Genomic DNA, 15538 nt, shown 5'->3' on the forward strand with positions numbered 1-15538 from the left:
TAATATCTTTGCTTTCAATTTTGCAGCATGACGTTGCAACAAGTTGATTTAGTGATCTAGCTAAGTTAGCTTCTCCTGCTCGGCTACCTTTGTCTTTAACTCACGTCACAATCGATGCCTAGCACTTCTTTACAATTAAGCATTTGTTTTCATTTTAAAATTACAAAAGTGCACTATTTCTGCGTTTGAGTTGGACGTAAACTAGCAGTAAGTTTGAGGGTGTGAAGATAATAACATGGAATCAAACCAGGGAGGACTGAGTGCTGCACAGCCTGAGAACCACAATCAAGAGAACATGTTGTCTAGATTGAGGGGAACCACCAAGAACCAGGAGAACCAGGAGAATGTGGCCCCGAAACCAGCGAGCAGAACCGTCCTGGGAGCCCTGCAGAGCAACCAAACCAGCAAGCTGCACAACCAGCAAGGCACCAAACAGGTTGGTTATGTGAGCATGCTATGCTAACCATGCTAATCTGCCTGGCAACTCACTGTTGGGTTGGTTAGACATCATGGTTTACATGATCCAGAGTGTAAAGATACAGTCTTTTAACATTTTAATCGGTATTAATGTTTGATATTTAGTGTGGCTGTTTTAGATGTCCTCTTGCTTCCCTCCTAAGTAGCTAGCTTAGCTTGCTAGCCTAGTCCGCCATTTTAAAAGCTGTCTACCTAATTGTTCAATTAACTGATGAACAATATAAATTGGTTTTCACCTACTTTTGTCATAAAGCAAGCTCTTTCTGTTCATTGAGAGATATTTTGGGGGCTGAGTAATGTGTCTGACGTCTATGAGCACATGTTTAACAGGTTGTCCTTGTTTTTTTTGTTCAATCTCAGGGTCTGTCTTGCAAGAATGAAGAAAGTAAAAGTTATGCTGAGAAGGTATGCGGGAGCAAGCAGCCAGCTTTCCAGATTCACCTGGATGAGCCTGATGGTGCCTCCAAGAGGCAGATGCCTCTCAAAGCTAAACCCACCACCCAGGCGTCCCCCCTGAGCATCAGCCAAGCTGTGACCTGCCTCAGACAGCCTCTCGCAACCATAGATATACCCACGACTATGGATGTCAGTTTTGGTAAGAATTTGATTTATACTAGGCTATGTTACTGTGAACATTGATCTACATCTCATGTAGTGTCATCACCCTGGACTTTACCAAGTCTCAATCTAAAAGAGATGAGGATTTCACTTAACATGTTCTTGGTCAATTTCCATCTGCAGATTCTCCTATGGACATGTCAGTCCTTGAAGGCGAAGAGAAATCTGTAAATGTGAATAATGTTACAGACTACGTTGCAGAAATTCACACGTACCTAAGGGAGATGGAGGTGAGAATGTACTGATTGATGGCCTATCTGAACAGGCGTAATTAGCGACTATTTTTGAACCGTTGTAATCCATCTCAGCTCGCCCGATCTGTACAACAGGAATTATTGAGAAGACTTAATTGTCCTTTTCAAAACTTCCCCTCCGTCCAGTTGAAGTCCAGACCCAAAGTGGGCTACATGAAAAAGCAGCCGGACATCACCAACAGCATGCGGGCCATCCTGGTGGATTGGTTGGTGGAGGTCGGAGAAGAGTACAAGCTCCAGAACGAGACACTCTACCTGGCTGTTAACTACATCGACCGTTTCCTTTCCTCCATGTCTGTTTTGAGGGGAAAGCTGCAATTGGTTGGAACCGCCTCCATGTTGTTGGCATCGTAAGTGTGAACTCGATACACCCTTAAAGGGATACTTTATCTTTAAACTTAATCACACTAGGCTCTTAACCCGAAAAGTTGTAAGAGTTCAACTCATTATGACCTGTCTTCTGTGCTTTCCTTAAAGCCCAGTTCACATACAAGATTCGCAATGAGACTGGTTGCAACTTGCAACCACCTGCAACAGTAACCCAAAACGAGCGGAGACGGTTTACATAACGGCTCTTGTCACTCAACCCATTTCCTTATCCAGCAATCCGTTATTATATTTTGTCTGCATTTGTTTAGTCTATTCCCCGGTCGTCTGCCTTTTCTGTTCTCAAATCAATGTACAGTAGCCTCTCGTTAACGTGAACTAGCCGTTACTGGTTACTAACTAACTGGTAGCCTACTAGCCCTCGCGTGAACCCAGAGAGCCTGACACACTCGCGCCAGCACAGGCACAAATTGTTCAGTCGCTGATTGGTTAGAAAATCGTAACAATGGCCTGTGACGGGGTGATTCACACCGCTGCAATTATCCTCTGCAACATTCTAAAACGGCTTCGTCGCGTTGCGAATCTTGTATGCGAACTGGGCTTAACACTCACTGGTGCCCTCCCAATGCAGGAAATTTGAGGAGATCTACCCCCCGGAGGTGTCAGAGTTTGTTTACATCACAGACGACACCTACACTAAGAAGCAGGTGTTGAGGATGGAGCATCTGGTGCTCAAAGTGCTGTCGTTTGATCTGGCCGCTCCCACCATCAACCAGTTTCTCACCCAGTACTTCATGCACCAGCCTGTGAGCAACAAGGTGGAGAGCCTGGCAATGGTGAGCTCACAATTGTTACATCAAGTGCAAGTAATGTTTATTTAAATTTCAATTTGTATGCGTAATTAGTGGGGGGTTCTTAAGAGGTCCCTTAAAACCTTGTTTCTCCTCAGTTCCTTGGGGAGCTCAGCCTGGTCGACTCGGATCCTTTCCTGAAGTACGTTCCGTCCCAGACGGCTGCTGCTGCTCTCACTCTGGCCAACCACACCGTCACTGGAGGCTCATGGGTAATGCGCAGTTCTGTATTCGCACACCTCATCTATTTTCATGAGGTCCATGCATGCTGGGAAGGGGTTCCCAGAAGTGACATGGACCGAATTTTGGATTCTAAACTTTTCACCAGTTCTCTCACACTCTTCTCCCCAAAGTGCATAAAGGGGGGGTTGTCGTCATGCCGACCTCATACTTTCGTTGCACAGTGAGATTGATGTAAATTCTCTTAAGTCGCAGGTTAGCCCTTGTGTGGTGTTGACCAATTTTCTCAAGATTTTGCACAAATTGAATTTCTCTAGCTGAGAATTTCTTTCTTGAGAAATCAGTTTGGATTGAATGTGCTGGTTTAAGTGAATCTGCTGGTTTGAGTGAATGTGCTGGTTTAAGTGACTGTGCTGGTTTAAGTGACTGTGCTGGTTTAAGTGAATGGGCTGGTTCAAGTTCTCCTTCTGACCTTGTTCCCTCTCCCCAGACCAAGTGTTTGGCGGAAGTAACGGGCTACTCTCTAGAAGACCTGACGCCTTGCATAGAGGATCTACATCAAACCTACCTCAACGCAGCTCAACATGCACAGCAGTCCGTCAGGGAGAAGTACAAGGGCTCAAAGTAAGTAGACCCACACCCTGAATCTATTTCACAAGTGTACATTGCCCCCCCCCCCCCCCATCTTGTGGAGGCAGAAAGCGCTTCTTGAAATGTAATTATTTTAATTCAAAACTCTTTTGTATGAGCATGCCGGTTGTATGAGCATGATGGTGGTTCTATGTTAAAACTGTCTTCATATTGTGTTGAGTTGTGCCTCAACTAGTGCTTATGCCTTGGACAGTTGTTTATGCTCTTACCTTCTGTGTTCCCATAGGTATCATGAGGTGTCTCTCATCGAACCACCAAAGAAACTGCTGTTGTGATCGCTGTTTCTTCCCTACATGTTTTTATTTTATTTTTTAAATGTTCTTTTTTTCCACCCAAGTTTCTCATATGGCCAGAATTGTAATAACTGAACTCACAGCTTCCATTTCAGAAATTGTGGACAATATACATTTTTAATGTACATTTTTGTATGCGAGATCCGAATCTCAAGGATTGTCCCTTTTTTATGTTTGATGCAACCCTGAGTTTTGCAACCTAGTTAATCAAGCATCATTTCAAATGTCATGCTCGGCTTGTCTTTTTAAAAACAAGACCAGGTTATTTGTAGTGGCCTTCAACCAAATGCAAGCTGTATTTCTCTTTTCTCTATAAAACTGTTCTGAATTGTTGAGCCAAATCATTTAGACTTGCACCTTTCCAAATTGAGCAAGGAGACGGTAATCTAGTAATCTAGTCTAATCTCTAAAAATAACTAATCAACCAGTCCTGTAGAGTTATCAAAAATTGTCATGGAAACCCCAGACATATTTGGTCCGTTTTGACAGTAAATATTCAGTCATCTATTAATAGCAGGGGGAAAGAGACATTAGAACAGACGGTCAAGTTCACTGGCTTATTAATCAAGGTTATCTACGCTCTGTAAAGTATAGCTCTTGTAAATAAATTTTTAACTAAGAATTTTTGTCTTTCTTGCATGTCATATCAAGATTTGAGTGAAAATGGTATACTGTCATTGAATCCTTTACATCTTGTTAAACAAATGTAATTTGTATTCTCATGGACTCCTAAGATATTAGGATGATTTTCAGCCCATCCATGTAGTGCCACGTCTGGCCACTTGGGGGCGGTACATGTCCAGCTACTGCTTTTAAATGACCATGAGGCTATTACTGTTAATGGAAGATTTTCTTCCTCCATTTTAAGAATCATGAGACACATTGCAAATTCAAGCTCAACAATGAATACAAAACGTTGGTTTCAGAAATGTATAGATGTTTTTTGTTGTTTTAACCAATACTATTGTATAACATCATAGGCCAATTGTATTGTGACTGGGCATGCAATTGGCATAGGATGTATTCTATAGTCTTGGAACCCAGACCTGAATAAGTTCTCTTTATTTGACAGTCAACCAAAGGAAGAAACCTCTTTTGAGGTGCATGACAACTGTTCGGAGAAAGCTACAACATTAAGAAGAGGAAGATAATGTGTTCTCACGTTAGAATATCTTTCAATGTTGTTGAAATGATTCCAAGGTCTCCCTGGGAAGGTTTGTAAAACAATTCAAGCCTTAAGCAGAGACTATCCACCCAAGCAAGACGTTTATTCATTTTATGAAACCTTTATTTAACCAGTTAAGACTGGTTGAGATTTACAATCTTTTTCAAGTGAGACTTTGCCAAGAGGGCAGCATAAAAACTTAGGTTACATACCAACACATATCAAACAGTAAGATTTTGAAGAGAGCAGACTGCATATTTTGCCCTGTTTGTATACCATGGGAAAAATCAAACGATTTTGTCTACATTATGGTAATAGCTTTACTTGAAACCCACAATTGTGCGCACACAAAATGTCAATAATGGTCCCTGTATGTTGCGTTTAATCAAACTATCAATCAAAAGAGATCGTAATGTTGATTGAGTAACATTGATGTTTTCTGTTCCCTGTGAGATTATTGAAGACAGGCAGCCAATGGCAGCAGGCTAAGGGGGCTCAGCTCTCAATCGTGTTCTCTCTTCCCCCCCCCCCCCCCTCCCCTCTCTCTCTCTCTCTCCCTCCCTCTCTCTGTGAAGAAAAGCAGTGATAAATTGGAAGCCTGGCTCTGTGCGAGGAGTCTGGCAGGAGAAGGGTGAAACAGAAAGGGTTCTCACAGGAGCAGACTTCCTCCAGGCCATGGAGCCCCTCTGCTCTTTCCTCTGGATCTCTGGAGAAAGCCATACGCAAGCCCTATGGAATATCTAAAACCGATGGTGGTGGAATTTACAACAAAATCACCTGTGTATTGGACTTGCGCTGCCGATGTCCGCACCCCAGGACCAGTCCAACCCTTGAGAGACTAGTATCTTGGGCTTCCCCAGAAGACTGCACAGCCAAGAGAGGGGGGTGTCGGATCTGAGCCCCATGCCCTCTCCCAGGAGGTTCTTGGAGGAGTCCACCTCCATGCCCATAGCGCTGGGCTGGGGCTGGAACCTGACTCTGTACCTGGGGCTCCTGGTCATGCTGCTCCTCCTCATGGTGCTCCTGCTCTGGATGCTCCTCAAGCAGCTGGGCAACTCTGTGGGCAACTCTACCATGCTGCAGCTGGGTCGCTCGTTCCGAGAGCCTTGTCACGGACAGAGGGGCCACTCTGGGCTGTGATGGACGGTCGGGGGGGGGGGGGGGGGGGGGGGGGGGGCTGCGTTTTGAGGCAGCTGTGTGACTGATGGGTCTTCAGCAGCTTTAGAGGTTTTTTCTTCAAAATGTACCTTGTAGGTTGCCGTAAGGGAAGTGATTTCTTTTGTGGCGTCCACGACTGTCTCGCAGCCTCCAGAACTGGTGTCTGGATTGTCCTCAGCTTGAGGTGAAGCGTTCCTACAGTCGTGTCCTCGAGATGCTTCTTTGAGCTTTCCACTGTACATGGCACCTGTGTGACAAATTAACACGCTTGAGATTTCTCTTTGACTGTGCCTCATAGATTGGACGGATAGTTTGTCAGGCACTATTTCCAACAACAGGTGTTTGGACAATGGAGCTTTGCTTTCTCACTATACATCTATACTACTACTATCTATATCACTATACTTCTATACTACTATCCATGTAGTCACAGACTGAAACGCCTGTATCTGCAGAGAGAGGAACTGGCAATCATTTCAGCCTCGTTGTAATGTATTTGGATATATATAATCATATTGTTTATGTGTGATATGTTGATAGGACTTCAATGTGCCAAATTTTGTTGACAGGACTTTAATTGTGTCAAATTTTGTTGATAGGATTTTATTGTCATTTTTTTAATCCTGCAAAGATTTATGAAATAATAATGTCCCTTCATTTATGAGTTATCTTACATTTAATTAGAAATAAGGCACAAGGATTAATAAACACGTGTTGATCAATCAGATAGAGAAGTCTCAAATACTAGCCATTACATTCTGACAACCCTATTTCCATTCAATGTCTACAGTATTATGCTGCGCATACGAAACCTATTCAGATACTAATTACAATCACTGTCAGACATCCAAACAAACCCCGACCCCCGGACCTGCTGAAGAAAGCAATGCATACAGGAAGGCAATTTGCACTTCTCTCACTTCATTGGGGATTTGGTGGGACTGTCACCAATGGCACATCTAAAGGGAGCTGGGAAATTTGTTTACTTAAGCCAACCCCCATATCAATGTCAGGCCCAAAAAGGAATGGGACTCTTGTGAAAAGAGCTAATAACCAAACTGCTGTGGGGCACATGGTGAAAAGCGTGTACCTACACACACACACACACACACACACACACACACACACACACGTAAAGAGGATTCAGGATCATGTAATTCAGATATTCAGTCATTCAAGTAAAGTTAATACACATTCTGTTTGGTAGATTGACACCAGAATGTTGATATGTGCCCTCTGAAGACATGAACACACCGTGACTTAATCTAATCAGTATTTTCCTCGACAGTCTCACCGGAAGAGAGGTGAATAATGACGCTGGCCACAGCGGCACACAGCTATTCGACCTCGACTAATAAAACATCCCTTGCCTAGTTTGTTAGAGCACCATGGAAGAGCTTCCTCACTGTTGTCTTTATGATTCTGTCTTTGTTTTCTGACATACTGAATAACAATACAATGTACAATTTGTATACACACGTGTCTGATTCTTTATTCATCCTTGATGGTGTTCATTATGTTATTATATGGCCTTCTATGAGGCTCTATATTTCTAATAAGTGGAGAGCCTTTTCTATCATCAGCTCCTGAAGGGTTTCTTAAGGGGGAAGGCTCCTAAATTGTGATTACTCCCTGTTGGTGATTTCCAACAATATGATGATTCACTACTTAACAATATCAACATAAATTAATCACATCCACATAAATAGGAAGATTAAATTCCATGGCAGTGCCTTTGGAACCTGGTGCGGTTGCCTACACTACCTCAGTCTCATATTCAACCCAGTGTTTGGTTTTTGGTGTAAACAGACCAACATGTTTAGCTCCCGAGAGAGAATGTTCACAGGGTGAGTAATGTTCTCTGTCATCACTTGGTCATCTGAAGGGTCTAATAAAAGCAAACCTCTCTCTCTCTCTCTCTCTCTCTCTCGCTCTCTCTCTCTTCTCTCTCTCTCTCTCGCTCTCTCTCTCTCTCTCGCTCTCTCTCTCTCACTCTCTCTCTCTCGCTCTCTCTCTCTCTCGCTCTCTTTCTCTCTCTCTCTCTGTCTCTCTCTCTCTCTCGCTCTCTCTCTCTCTCTCTCTCTCTCTCTCTCCCTCTCTCTCTCTCTCTCTCTCTCTCTCGCTCTCTCTCTCTCTCTCTCTCTCTCTGTAGTCTTTGACAATGAGCCCAGATTGATCACCAAATGGATTCGGCCTACAGTGCCTGAATACATATCTGGCAAAAGTAAGTGAATAGAGCTGGATACGGTTATCTGAACAAACATTATACAACAGGTAGAATACATTAGTCAGATTATTTTTCCAAATATGCCACACAGATAAGGATGCCACATTATAACAACTCTGATAACGGATCATTTTGTATCTGTTATCTTGACGTATTGCTAGTCATATAAGTTATGCATTTTCATATTCTCTCAATATGTCAGTCCAAAGTTATGATAATAGCACTGCTTTAGTCCCGTGCTAAATGGTAAAACAAATCCTCCTAGGTGTCAGAAATGCTGACTAAGCTGTATAGAAAAGTCACTTAGACTCATCCAAATCTCATGGCGTGATTTGATAAGCTCTCAGGCTCAATATCCATGGAAATGTGTCTCTTTCCATCCCACACCGTACCGCTGGGCCAGAGCCAGGGACCAGATGAGCAGCGAGTGGACGGACACATCAATTTATGAACTGAATTTACTGTCTATCAATCACCACTTGGGAAGTGAACGGTCCTCTGAGGGATATCACTCTGTCGCCTCTGAGGTGCCCTTCCTAAATATTATTACCTGACATCGATTAGTTGTTGATGCTCTGTGAGTGTGAGTGGAAAGTGCTGATGTGGGTTGCTGAACTCTGTCTGAACGTTCCAGAAGTTTTACCCCTCACCAACAGGTGGCAGTATATATCAACAGTGGTACATACACAAGAATGGAGCAGCATAGCGAGGCACATCTAGAGTTGGTACCCCATGCAAAGAATATCCTATTGACTTAGTTCAAGATCCTTTAATGCTGAATAAGCAGCTATTGTCTCACTGCCTTCATGTTCAACATAATTTATCAGGAACAAAGTGTACAGTATCACCTTAGTTGCAATTAAAATATTAAGAGATTGAAATTGCATATTAGAGATATGAGTGAAATGAAAAATCCATAAGTTTGTTCATAAGACAGCAATGAGTCTTTAGGTTTAGAATTCCATATAGGATCCTACCTCAGTGGGAACAGTATATTGCTTCTGCCATTTGTATCTCTGAAGCTGTGAACCAGTCAACACCCATATCTCTGTGATGAAACTAAGAGCTGGTGTAACTTGATGTCAAATGATGCCACATCTTCTCAGGCTGCACACACTTTAATTAAGGTTCTCAGAGAGCAGGAGCGGCAGTACGGAAGTGATACCTTGCTGCTGTGCTGATCTCACCTCTAGATCACCTCAATCAAACAGATTTCCCAACTGGCCACAGCAGCTCCACATCCTGCTCTCACAGTTCGGTGCAGATAAGGGACGTTGGGAGGAATCTGTAGGCTATGAGTTGTAAATACATTGCCCAGCCATTCAAAATGGTTGCAATTTGGCTGCACTGACACAAGGGTGAGTTTCACAGAATTCCACAGAATTTGCATAGTTGTTGTTGATATTTGGCTACCTTCTTTTGAAATTAGACCTAGTGTGGTAGGCGATTTGTCTATGAGAATTGTCACTTACCCATAGATGAGAAATTCTGATCCAATATTTTCTGTTTGTAAAAATCTAAAGTTTAATAGACAAGACAGAGAATGGGCTGACTCAGGGTGCTATCAAGATAACAGCCACATTCTACCAGACAGCTCATACAGCAAATGGAGCACAGCTGAGGCTGGAATGGGATATTGGAACTGGTAAAAAAAAAAAGTGTGTCAATATCCTAAAAAACAAACAACCGGATAGCTAGACATAGCTTACTAGGATGCTCAAACAGGTGGGAAAGGCCTCTCTTCAAGTCAATGTTCAATGTCACAACAGTCTGTTGCTATGTAGTCTATTGGCACGGCACAGTATTTGAACAAACACCAGAGATCACGATCTCTGGAGATGACAGTCCTCTGTTTGATTGACAGTGGGTGAAATAGGACTCTGTGTTTGGATAGGCAAGTCCTTTAACTACTCCCCAGAGAACACTGCTGTCGTTGTCAAGCACCTAAGTGGGCGTTTCAAGGCGTGGAGCAGGTGAGTATTCAATTCAATAACAACTACATGGTCTACTGTTTCCTTTCTGTACTTCTTGGGGGTACGAAAACACTTGTTGGTAAGACTTCTTTTTTTTTTTTTTTATGGCATGGATTACTGAATTTGAGGCGAAATTAATTTAGTTTTTTTGTAATTTTGCTATGCCTGTTATTCTCAATCTATACTTTGAACATTTCACAGATATTTATGTTGGAATTTTTTTTTCTTTTTTAGGTTTGACACCCACAGTATTTCATTTTGCCCCATCATTGAGTGATATATAATGGTAAGTTTTTCAACTGTTTCTATGACTGTGATAATTCAACCATCCCTTATTGTATATGCCATTGATTGCATTTAATGTAGTAGTATTTCAATATCCTCCATTCAACCACTGTATTACTTTTAGTATCTTTGATCACAGTGAAGTGGATTGTATCTGACTAAAATAAACTGTTCAAATATTACAAAAGACAAGAAATATATGCTAAGATATGCTGGTTTCAGCGATGTGTGACTGCTTCAGTCCACTGAGCCCATAAATAGCCAGATGAGTTTATCATTAGCAATTACCACTTCTCCACCAAACTCACTAGCATCCTCTGTTCATTCTCTGTGGGGGTGCTAATCAATGGTGCAATATTACACCCAAAAGCATCCCTGCTGTGCTATCAAGCACTGACTTGAAAACAAAGATTCATTAAGTGAAAATGAGAAGTTCATTGTTGGGAAGTTCATCTCTGTGCCATGGGCCATGGTGGTCTTGGTATAGCATGTTAGGAGGTAGTTGTCTGGGTCTTACCTACCCACCTAGGGTAGAATTCAGGAGTTCCAGCTTCAGTTACAACTTTGATGGAGCCTGGCTAAAAATAGTACTTTTGTACTTGTAATCACTACACTGGAGAACAAGTGGCCCCAAATCACCCTGCTTTGGATGGAGACTTTCCTCTCCAACTTGTTGGATTTCACAAGGGGTTGAATCATCAAGCTAGAACGGACAAATGGCATGTATCAAGGTCGCCCCATAGTACTTACCTACTTACTTAATCCTCTTGGTTCCTCGAGGAACATCTGCTTGCCATGTAGCTACAGTACATTAGCTAATTTGTAAATTATTAGAAACATTAACTATTTTCATTCACCTATGTGCATATCACATCAACTCTTTTCCTGTAGGCTTTCAGAGGCAGCGTGAGACCCTTCGTCAACTTTAATGCCAAGAAAGATGCGGAGTTCTTGCACAAGGCAATGAAAGGCCTAGGTGAGTCCCTATTCTGCTGTGGCTTTCATATTATTCTATAGCATATACCTCAACCTTTACGTCAAATACCTTTCGTTATTTGACGTTTGAACACATTTTTTCCCCCTCAAATAACATCTCATTTATCTCAGGTATATCAACCCATTCTGTCATTAGTTTAAACCAGTTGGGCTGGTGTGATGAAGCACATCATTGCCTCACGCTCAAAACACAACATTCTGTTGCGGACACCCAGGGTACACTATTATTAAATGGAGACATGATCAATCTGACTATGTGCTTTGATCCAGAACACATCATTAGCTGAGACTGGCTTCATGGCGTAATCAACTCTATGATCCAGCCCATCTCTAGCTGTAGGCTCGTCTCCGACATGTCTCTGAATTACTGTATATCTGGACTTCCTGTTAAATCTCACAATCAATCTGACCTGGTGCGTTGATCCAGAACACATCATTAACTGAGACTGGCATCATGGCATAATCAACTCTATGATATAGCCTATCTGTAGCTGTAGGCTAGTAAACCTGGTCTCTTGCCTAATTGTTTGCTTATGCTTCCCAGAGGTAGGCTATTGATGGCCTTTCGAAATGATGGATTGTGTCCACAACCATTTATTGTCTCACACATAGATCTATTCAAATGATTGAAATGCTAGCATGTCCTTTAAAGGGGTCCTATTATGCTAATTTTCAACAATTTAAAGGTACCCAATGTAGTTTTTGACCACTAGTAAAATCAAATAAACTATCATTATCCATTTTGTATCACAATAAAAATGGAAACAAATGCAATAGAATTATACCATGACACACTCCAGTGCCGGAAACTGGTACAATACAATGGGTAGTTCCGTCCTTGATTCTTGGCTGGAAGCCCGTTGGTATTGGCAGAACTCCATACTGCCAATGTGAGTTATTTGGGATTGGATTTGTTACTTTTTTATGAAACTGTTTGTATAGCTGACATGTTTTCTGCAGAGCAGTTCTGCTAAGTTCCCACGCTGTTCTTCCAGGCACTGACGAGGACGCCATCCTGATGCTGATCACAGCTCGCAGCAGTGACCAACGGCAACAAATTAAGGCGGCATACAAGAAGGCCCATGGAAAGGTGAGAGGAGCCGCTGAGAACAGGACTGAAAACTGATGATAGGGGTCGACATGCTTGATCTGACAGATTCCTCTGGGTGGTGTCACCAACCTTGTCCCCGCCTGTCACCAAATACCTGCTTGCCATTTGCGTTCCAAGAAATCACACAGCCATCTACTGGTGCACACACACAAACACACACACACACACACACACACACACACACACACACACACACACACACACACACACACATCTATTACTGTCCACGGTAGAAAATAAGATAAGTCCAGTTACTTTGTACAGAGGAGATAGGAGATAGGAGAGGCCTACGGTAGCATACAGCTTCTTCTTCTTCGTGCAGGTTAGGTGTTGTGTTCTCCCCCCCAGGCTCGGGGCTATCCTTTTACCACCCCGACCCTGGGTGAGGGGTCACCCGGGCTATATATCCAGGCACACCTCCAGGAGCCATGTCACCGTTTTTTCCAGCAACAGTAGCATATAGCTACAAATCGGCAAATTGGCTTTAGGGAATTATGCTACACACAAGTGTAAATGCACCAAGGTTGGGCTGGGCATGTTTTTGACTTCTCCATGATGAATATCAACCTGGACTGTCCAGAGCATACAGGAGGCTCTGAGTAGAAAATACTGTTCACGCACACACGCATGCACGCACGAACACACACCATACATCATTCTCTTTCTCTAGCTTGTCTAGATCAGCTCCCCCAAAAATGCTCAGATTCATGATTCATGGCAAATAGAAATACATTTTAAATTAACACTTGTTTAAGTAATGTGTCGAAATGTGCTATGGTTGGCAAGTTAAAAAAAATTAATGAATGAGCGGCCATGTTTAGGTGGCTCATGAACCTGCCCCATGATTCGGATCTGCTCCAAAATGGAATGGTTTCTAAAGTGGCCCATGCTACACCCCTCCACCGAGTTTCATGACAATCGGTCTGGTAGTTTGTACCTAATCCTAGTCCAAAAAATCAATGGAGGTGAATGGACAGTTGGGCCGTGTTTGGGCGGCTCGTCTATCCGCTCTGTGGTTCGGATCTGCTCCAAAATTGAATGGGTTCTAAGTTGGCCCACGCTACACCCTTCCACCAACTTTCATGAAAATCAGTCTGGTATTCCTGCTAAAAAGCGAATCCACCTACCAACCAACCAACAAACACACGCCGAAAACATGACCTCTCGCCCTGCGCTGTCCCTGGGGCAGAGGTAATTATGCTGAACGTACACTTTAAAATAAAAGACTGGAAATATACCACATATACATGATCATTATACACGATTAAAACCAAATCCTATAATCAGTATACATTCTCAAAATTACAAGATATCAAAAAGCCTGATACTGCAAAAGATGGGGGAGTTTCTCAGTGTTGCTCTTTGCTCTGGAAGAAGCATTGCAGTCCTGTCTCCCTTAGGAGGGAGGATGTTGTGGAGTGGATAGTTAGGCTGGTCAGTGGTGCATGTCTTTGTTCAACCTCAGTAGTCTGCTCTCTTCGTGCCTGAAGCTCAGGAAGAAGCAAAGCAATGCCCTTGAACGTAATCATTATTTTGACAGCCCTTTCCTGAATCCTGTCCATGGTGGCTCGTTGTTTATCCGTAAAGCCCACAGACGGTGCACTTTCATATTCTACACGGTCTAATCAATGATAGATGTCAAGGCCTTCGACAGGGAGCACATTTCTTGCTTGCCTGATATCAGACAGAATGTCACTTGTTACACTCCGTTGAGCTCTTCAAGAATCAGTCAACTTCGGTGTTGGAGTGGGTGGATTTGAATGTCTGGACGCAGGCTTATGTCTTGCCATCACAGTGAGGAAAAACAGACTATTGAAGGCTTTTTAGCGAGGTGCATACAATTGTCAGCAAGCATGCAAACTTGGCTCTAAATGTTGGTTATATACGTTGACTGAATGACATTTGAGATCTCACGGAACAATCGAAAGCAGAAAATCTGTTGTTCCAACGTATGATATATATGATGTATATGATATATATGATATAACGTATCATATATATGATATATATGATATAACGTATACTCTATGTTTCTCTACAGGACTTAGTGAGTGCTCTGAAGTCAGAGTTGGGTGGGTTGTTCGAGACTCTCATCTTGGCTTTGATGACTCCTCCCATCTCCTACGATGCTTCTAAACTCCACAAAGCCATCAAGGTACAGTAGATCAAGTTAGATTGAGGTACAGTCATACATTATGTTTTGAAATTTGAACGTAATGTTTGGCAGTGCCTCGTTTTTGGCTTTATTCAGTCTCGTACACAAGATTATTATTGAACAGTAACTCCAAGCAGCACTGGGCTCAAGAGACCAGAGACACAACATTAGAAGGAGTTGTAAACTGTACTTTTCATGTGTCCAGCAGTACATTATACTGTCTGGAGGGGTTTAGGTATGAAATTAAATGAAATATAAGGGACATGTGAAAGCTTAGCTGTGTTCGGAATCGCTCCCTCGTTCCCTCACTCCCTATTCCCTATATAGGGTTCACCAGGTAGTGAACTACCTAGGGAACGGAGAAAATGTAGGGTACATGCACTGTTCCCTGCAAATCGAGGTGAATTGTGGGTAATAAATAGTGGACTATATAGGGAACGAGAATTCCGTGGAGAATTCGGACACTACAAACAAAATGGCTGACGCCCTATATAGTGCACTATATAGTGAATAGGGAGCGATTACGAACACAGCTCTTGATATCAACGTGCTTAGTCTATTTGCTATTCACTTCCTGCTTGCCTGTTTCCTGCTTGTTTGCCTCAAGCTTGTTTCTCTCTCTTGCAGGCTAGTTCATAGGCTGTCACAGGTCGATTAGTATTGATTTGGGGGTTAGCTGAGGAATTCATCCATTTGGCTCTGTGCTTGGTTGTCAGGGAGTGGGCACTGATGACGATGTGCTGATTGAGATCATGGCCTCCAGGACAGGGGAGCACATGAAAGAAATCATCAAAGTCTACAAGAAAGGTAGAGTTTC

The 15538-nt window shown here is 42.7% G+C and overlaps 2 protein-coding genes across 2 annotated transcripts in view; both read left to right on the forward strand.

Moving 5' to 3' along the window:
• Positions 1-235: 235 nt before the first annotated feature.
• Positions 236-3633, forward strand: ccna2 (cyclin A2; the record flags this gene model as incomplete). The annotated part of the gene is made up of 8 exons (XM_084459549.1): positions 236-436; positions 838-1072; positions 1219-1325; positions 1476-1699; positions 2308-2512; positions 2626-2739; positions 3198-3331; positions 3585-3633. The coding sequence occupies 8 exons, from the start codon at positions 236-238 to the stop codon at positions 3631-3633; spliced, it is 1269 nt and encodes a 422-aa protein (XP_084315675.1).
• A 7723-nt stretch (positions 3634-11356) lies between these two features.
• anxa5a (annexin A5a) overlaps positions 11357-15538 on the forward strand; it is a gene marked incomplete at its 3' end in the record, with an annotated part of 8702 nt that continues 4520 nt past the window's right edge. The window contains exons 1-4 of the mRNA XM_084459550.1: positions 11357-11435; positions 12451-12545; positions 14608-14721; positions 15438-15528. Of these exons, the coding sequence (XP_084315676.1) occupies positions 11423-11435; positions 12451-12545; positions 14608-14721; positions 15438-15528 (313 nt within the window). The 5' untranslated portion in view covers positions 11357-11422. The remainder of the gene's footprint in view (positions 11436-12450; positions 12546-14607; positions 14722-15437; positions 15529-15538) is intronic.

The sequence above is a fragment of the Borostomias antarcticus genome, assembly GCF_949987555.1.
Source record: "Borostomias antarcticus genome assembly, chromosome: 28".
In the NCBI taxonomy this organism is placed as follows: domain Eukaryota; kingdom Metazoa; phylum Chordata; class Actinopteri; order Stomiiformes; family Stomiidae; genus Borostomias; species Borostomias antarcticus.